Source organism: Bactrocera tryoni, unplaced genomic scaffold, assembly GCF_016617805.1.
Source record: "Bactrocera tryoni isolate S06 unplaced genomic scaffold, CSIRO_BtryS06_freeze2 ctg7180000342961_QRY, whole genome shotgun sequence".
In the NCBI taxonomy this organism is placed as follows: Eukaryota; Metazoa; Arthropoda; class Insecta; order Diptera; family Tephritidae; genus Bactrocera; species Bactrocera tryoni.
Window position 1 is genome coordinate 1 of NW_024395510.1, and position 8,077 is coordinate 8,077.

Below are 8,077 nucleotides of genomic sequence, written 5' to 3' on the forward strand. Positions count from 1 at the left end.
CATCAGCAAGATGAAGAAGGTTAATTAACTTAAATATTTGATGTTTATGATTTGAAGCAACCCAATATCGACTGCTAAATGTGTGCATACAAGAAAATCGTCTTTATACCTGAATATAAGATTGTCGAATTCTTCCAAATGCACTGCCGTTATGGCTTTATGTCAACTTCGGTAAGATGAAGAAGGTTAATTAACTTAAATATGTTAAATTTATGATTTAAGGCAACTCAATATCGACTGCTAAATACAACAAATCGACTGCTATATACAAGAAAATCGACTTTATACCTGAATATAAGATTGTCGAATTCTTCCAAATGCACCGCCGTTATGGCTTTATGTCAACTTCATCAAGATAAAGAAGGTTAATTATCTTAAATATCTGATGTTAATGATTTGAAGCAACTCAATGTCGACTGCTAAGTGTGTATATACAAGAAAATCGACTTTACACCTGAACATAAAATTGTCGGATTCTTCCAAATGCACTGCCGTTATGGCTTTATGTCAACTTCGTTAAGATGAAGAAGGTTAAATAATCTAAATGTGTTCAGCTTATGATTTAAGGCAACTCAATATCGCCTGCTTAATTTGTATATACACGAAAATCGTCTTTATACCTGAATAAAAGATTGTCGAGTTCTTCCAAATGCACCGTCGTTATGGCTTTATTTCAACTTCGGTAAGATGAAAAAGGTCAATTGACTTAAATATGTTAAACTAGTGATTTAAAGCAACTCAATATCGCCTGCTTAATATGTATATACACGAAAATCGACTTTATACCTAAATATAAGATTGTCGAATTCTTCCAAATGCACCGCCGTTATGGCTTTATGTCAACTTCAGCAACATGAAGAAGGTTAATTGACTTAAATATGTTAAACTAATGATTTAAAGCAACTCAATATAAGAATCAAATGTGTATATACAAGAAAATCGACTTTATACCTGAATACAAGATTGTCGAATTCTTCCAAATGCACTGCCGTTACTGCTTTATGTCAACTTCGGTAAGATGAAGAAGGTCAATTGACTTAAATATGTTAAACTAATGATTTAAAGCAACTCAATATCGCCTGCTTAATATGTATATACACGAAAATCGTCTTTATACCTGAATATAAGATTGTCGAATTCTGCCAAATGCACAGCCGTTATGGCTTTATGTCAACTTCTATAAGTTGAAGAAGGCTTATTAACTTAAATATGTTAAACTAATGATTTGAACAACTAAATTTCGACTGCTTAATGTGTATATACAAGAAAATCGACTTTATACCTAAATATAAGATTGTCGAATTCTTCCAAATGCACTGCCGTTATGGCTTTATGTAAACTTCAGCAACATGAAGAAGGTTAATTGACTTAAATATGTTAAACTAATTATTTAAGGCAACTCAATATCGCCTGCTTAATTTGTATATACACGAAAATCGTCTTTATACCTGAATATAAGATTGTCGAATTCTTCCAAATGCACCGTCGTTATGGCTTTATGTAAACTTCGTTAAGATGAAGAAGGTTAAATAACCTAAATGTGTTCAGCTTATGATTTAAGGCAACTCAATATCGCCTGCTTAATTTGTATATACAAGAAAATCGTCTTTATACCTGAATATAAGATTGTCGAATTCTTCCAAATGCACCGTCGTTATGGCTTTACTTCGGTAAGATGAAGACGGTTAATTAACTTAAATATTTGATGTTTATGATTTGAAGCAACTCAAAATCGACTGCTAAGTGTGTGTATACAAGAAAATCGACTTTATACCTGAATATGAGATTGTCGAATCCTTCCAAATGCACTGCCGTTATGGCTTTATGTCAACTTCGGTAAGACGAATAGGGTTAATTAACTTAAATATTTGATGTTGATGATTTGAAGAAACTTAATATCGACTACTAAGTGTGTATATACAAGAAAAACGACATTATACTTGAACATAAGATTGTCGAATCATTCCAAATGCACTGCCGTTATGGCTTTGTGTCAACTTCGGTAAGATGAATAGGGTTAATTAACTTAAATATTTGATGTTGATGATTTGAAGAAACTTAATATCGACTACTAAGTGTGTATATACAAGAAAACGACATTATACTTAAACACAAGATTGTCGAATCCTTCCAAATGCACTGCCGTTATGGCTTTATGTCAACTTCGGTAAGATGAATAGGGTTAATTAACTTAAATATTTGATGTTAATGATTTGAAGCAACTCAATACCGACCGCTAATTGTGTATGTACAAGAAAACCGACTTTATACCTGAATATAAGATTGTCGAATTCTTCCAAATGCACTGCTCTTAAAACTTTATGTCAACTTCGGTAAGTTTAAAAACACTAATTAACTTAAATATGTTAAACTAATGATTTAAAGCAACTCAATTTCGACTGCTAAATGTGTATATACAAGAAAATCGTCTTTATACCTGAATATAAGATTGTCGAATTCTTGCAAATACCATGCCGTTATGGCTTTATGTTTACTTCAGCAAGATGAAGAGGGTTAACTAACTTATATATTTGATGCTAATGATTTGAAGTAACTCGATATCGACTGCTAAATGTGTATATACAAGAAAATCGACTTTATACCTGAATATATAGGATTGTCGAATTCTTCCATATGCACCGCCGTTATGGATCTACGTCAACTTCAGCAAGATGAAGAAGGTTAACTTACTCAAATATTTGATGTTAATGATTTGAAGCAACTCAATATCGACTGCTAAATGTGTATATACAAGAAAATCTTCTTTATAACTGAATATAAGATTGTCGAATTCTTGCAAATACCCTGCCGTTATGGCTTTATGTTTACTTCAGCAAGACGAAGAAGGTTAACTAACTTATATATTTGATGTTAATGATTTGAAGCAACTCAATATCGACTGCTGAATGTGTATATACAAGAAAATCGACTTTATACCTGAATATAAGATTGTCGAATTCTTCCAAATGCACTGCCGTTATGGCTTTATGTCAACTTCGGTAAGATGAAGGAGGTCAATTGACTTAAATATCTGATGTTAATGATTTGAAGCAACTCAATGTCGACTGCTAAGTGTGTATATACAAGAAAATCGACTTTACACCAGAACATATAATTGTCGGATTCTTCCAAATGCACTGCCGTTATGGCTTTATGTCAACTTCGTTAAGATGAAGAAGGTTAAATAATCTAAATGTGTTCAGCTTATGATTTAAGGCAACTCAATATCGCCTGCTTAATTTGTATATACACGAAAATCGTCTTTATACCTGAATATAAGATTGTCGAATTCTTCCAAATGCACCGTCGTTATGGCTTTACGTCAACTTCTGTAAGTTGAAGAAAGCTAATTAACTTAAATATGTTAAACTAATGATTTAAACAACTCAATTTCGACTGCTAAATGTGTATATACAAGAAAATCGACTTTATACCTGAATATAAGATTGTCGAATTCTTCCAAATGCACCGCCGTTATGGCTTTATGTCAACTTCATCAAGATAAAGAAGGTTAATTATCTTAAATATCTGATGTTAATGATTTGAAGCAACTCAATGTCGACTGCTAAGTGTGTATATACAAGAAAATCGACTTTACACCAGAACATATAATTGTCGGACTCTTCCAAATGCACTGCCGTTATGGCTTTATGTAAACTTCGTTAAGATGAAGAAGGTTAAATAACCTAAATGTGTTCAGCTTATGATTTAAGGCAACTCAATATCGACTGCTTAATTTGTATATACACGAAAATCGTCTTTATACCTGAATATAAGATTGTCGAATTCTTCCAAATGCACCGTCGTTATGGCTTTACGTCAACTTCTGTAAGTTGAAGAAGGCTAATTAACTTAACCCTTTCGTCCCGAGTGGTACACATATTTACCAGCGCAATTTTAAATACCCTTAAAGTCTTAAATTGCTCTAAAAACGGTATAAAATTATACCAGCCGGTAACTCTAAATATTTTTGAAAGTATGGCAGGCGTAAGTTTTACAGTTTGTCTCTTATCCACGTGTTACCGGAGCTGAATGTGTAATTGCAAGTGATTTTTAGTAAAAAGAGGGCGAATCAGAAGTTACATTATAAACATTTGTTTTATTTCCGTACACGAAACTTAGAGGAACATAGGTAAATATGAAAAAGGTTTTATTTGAAGCAGGTGTATATATTATATGCACTTTTATATCGTGGTACATATATGTACCAGCAGTATTTTTTACTGGTATTTATATGTACCAACAGGTGCGTACACGTTTATGTTTATTCCAGGACTAAAATGTCGAAAAAATCTTTGAGCCAAAAGGAGTTAGAGAGAGTGGTTGAAAGTCTGTCGGATTTTTCTGCGGGTTCATCTGACGAATATGAGCCTAGTGAAGATGAAACAGATTCATCATTTGAAGATAGTGAAGAAGAAACTGCATCAGAAAATGAGAATGAGTGTGAATATATTCAAGGTGATTTTCAGGAGTCGTCAACATCACACCCAGCCCAAAACCCATTGCACGATTCTGAGGATTCATCTACAGAATCTGAAGCTGAATGTTTTCAACCTAATATCATCAATCGCATTTTTGATTGGTTTGAGCCGAGCGATTCATTCCGTCCTGCCAAAACTATTCCACTACAAAGGTCCAGTGAAATATTAATTGATGTATCAAAACAATCCACTGCAATGGAAATTTTCCATAAACTCTTTCCGCATTCCTTATATTTACATATAGTCGCTTGTACTAATCAACGACTTGAGTTATTGAACAAGTGTAAAGGACAACAACAAAAAATGATAAAACTAACAGATAAGGGTGAAATGCAAAAAATTATAGGATGTATGCTCATCATGTCATATAATAAGCTTCCTGGACTAAAGCATTATTGGAGTCAAAAAGAATCCATGGGAAATCGAACAATAGAAAACTGTATTTCTCGTGATAGATATATGGTCCTTACTTCCAAGCTTTACTTTTCCCAGCCAAATAAACCACCGGATGCCACAAAATCATATTATGTCGATGACTTGATTTCCTGTTTGAAACACAGCTTTAGTAAATGTCGTCAAGATAGTCCATTCCAAAGCATTGATGAGAGTATGACTAAGTTCAAGGGACGTTCTTCTCTAAAGCAATATATGCCCTTGAAACCAATCAAACGAGGCATAAAACTATGGCTTCGTTGTGATGCCGATTCTGGATATACATATGATTTCAATGTGTACGTTGGTAAAGGTACAGAAGTAAGTAGCGATGCACTAACTCTTGGAGAAAAAGTTGTTAAGACACTTGTCGGAACAATTAAAGTTCCTGACGTTGTTCTATGCTTTGATCGCTTTTTCACCAGTGTAAATTTACTGGAAACTATCAATTTTGCGGCGGTTGGCACCTGCATGACTAATCGCAAAAATGTACCATCAATAACAGGAAAACTCAAAAAGGGAGAATCGAAGTTCAGATGCACCGACACAGGACTTATGTGTACGAAGTGGCAAGATACGAAGGAAGTCTTATTAATGAGTAATTGTCATAAACCTAATGTAACTAAAATTTCAAAAAAGGATAAGACGGGCCAAACAGGGGAAATTGACTGCCCGGAAGCAATTGCATTCTATCGGCAAAAATGGGAGGAGTTGACCGCGCAGATCAATTCATAAGTCTCTACCATCACGACAGAAAGTCCTCGAAGTGGTGGAAAAAAGTGTTTTATACTTGCCTTGGGATGTGTACAACAAACGCATGGATTATTTACAACGACTTGAGGCGTAAGAATGAGAAAGTTCCTTATCTAACATATGTGGTGAATCTTGCCGAGGAATTGATTGCCGAAGGAAAAAATACTACTGAGTTACCATTACCAAAAAGAGGTCCAATTTCGAAGAAAAGAAAACTTTATGGATCAGCATTACATCTCCCTATAGAAGGTGCCACTAGAAGACGCTGTACTCGTTGTTCGGTAATGAAAATCCAAAAAAGAACCAAAACGATTTGCGATGAATGTAATGTACCGTTGTGTAAAGATTGTTTCAAGCTGTATCATACAAAATAAACTAATACATTTCCAAAATATATGAGTAACACTAAAAAATATATAAAAAGTTGTTAGCTTCTTCTTACCTGTTGGTACATATTTGTACCAGATAAAAACCCTACTGGTACCCATATGTACCAACACTCCCCCTTCCCCCCATGGGTTCCGTAAACATTTTTTTTAAATTATTTCAAAAGAAATGGTATATGTTGATGCAATATAGTTATTCTAACCTAGTATTTTGATTACATACACGAAATTGGTATTCAGGGACGAAAGGGTTAAATATGTTAAACTAATGATTTAAACAACTCAATTTCGACTGCTAAATGTGTATATACAAGAAAATCGACTTTATGCCTAAATATAGGATTGTCGAATTCTTCCAAATGCACTGCCGTTATGGCTTTATGTCAACTTCAGCAACATGAAGAAGGCTAATTGACTTAAATATGTTAAACTAATGATTTAAAGCAACTCAATATCGACTGCTAAATGTGAATATACAAGAAAATCTATTTTATACCTGATTATAAGATTGTCGAATTCTTCCAAATGCACTGCCGTTATGGCTTTATGTCAACTTCGGTAAGATGAAGAAGGTCAATTGACTTAAATATGTTAAACTAATGATTTAAAGAAACTCAATATCGCCTGCTTAATATGTATATACACGAAAATCGTCTTTATACCTGAATATAAGATTGTCAAATTCTTCCAAATGCACAGCCGTTATGGCTTTATGTCAACTTTAGCAAGATGAAGAAGGTTAGTTGACTTAAATATGTTAAACTAATGATTTAAAGCAACTCAATATCGACTGCTAAATGTATATATACAAGAAAATCGACTTTGTACCTATATATAAGATTGGTGAATTCTTCCAAATGGACTGCCGTTATGGCTTTATGTCAACTTCAGCATGATGAAGAAGGTTAACTAACTTATATATTTGATGTTAATGATTTGAAGTAACTCAATATCGATTGCTAAATGTATATATACAAGAAAATCGACTTTATACCTGTATATATGGGAATGTCGAATTCTTCCAAATGCACCGCCGTTATGGCTTTATGTTAACATCAGCAAGATGAAGAAGGTTAATTAACTTAAATATTTGATGTTTATGATTTGAAGCAACCCAATATCGACTGCTAAATGTGTGCATACAAGAAAATCGTCTTTATACCTGAATATAAGATTGTCGAATTCTTCCAAATGCACTGCCGTTATGGCTTTATGTCAACTTCGGTAAGATGAAGAAGGTTAATTAACTTAAATATGTTAAATTTATGATTTAAGGCAACTCAATATCGACTGCTAAATACAACAAATCGACTGCTATATACAAGAAAATCGACTTTATACCTGAATATAAGATTGTCGAGTTCTTCCAAATGCACTGCCGTTATGGCTTTATGTCAACTTCGGTAAGATGAAGAAGGTCAATTGACTTAAATATGTTAAACTAGTGATTTAAAGCAACTCAATATCGCCTGCTTAATATGTATATACACGAAAATCGACTTTATACCTAAATATAAGATTGTCGAATTCTTCCAAATGCACCGCCGTTATGGCTTTATGTCAACTTCAGCAACATGAAGAAGGTTAATTGACTTAAATATGTTAAACTAATGATTTAAAGCAACTCAATATAAGAATCAAATGTGTATATACAAGAAAATCGACTTTATACCTGAATATAAGATTGTCGAATTCTTCCAAATGCACTGCCGTTACTGCTTTATGTCAACTTCGGTAAGATGAAGAAGGTCAATTGACTTAAATATGTTAAACTAATGATTTAAAGCAACTCAATATCGCCTGCTTAATATGTATATACGCGAAAATCGTCTTTATACCTGAATATAAGATTGTCAAATTCTTCCAAATGCACAGCCGTTATGGCTTTATGTCAACTTTAGCAAGATGAAGAAGGTTAGTTGACTTAAATACGTTAAATTAATGATTTAAAGCAACTCAATATCGACTGCTAAATGTGTATATACAAGAAAATCGACTTTGTACCTAAATATAAGATTGTCGAAT

General features: G+C 33.3%; 1 protein-coding gene across 1 annotated transcript; it reads left to right on the forward strand.

Moving 5' to 3' along the window:
- Nucleotides 1-4,280: 4,280 nt before the first annotated feature.
- LOC120779387 (piggyBac transposable element-derived protein 4-like) lies at nucleotides 4,281-5,648 on the forward strand. The gene has a single exon (XM_040111584.1). It carries the CDS (start codon nucleotides 4,281-4,283, stop codon nucleotides 5,646-5,648), a length of 1,368 nt encoding a protein of 455 aa, XP_039967518.1.
- Nucleotides 5,649-8,077: the final 2,429 nt, after the last annotated feature.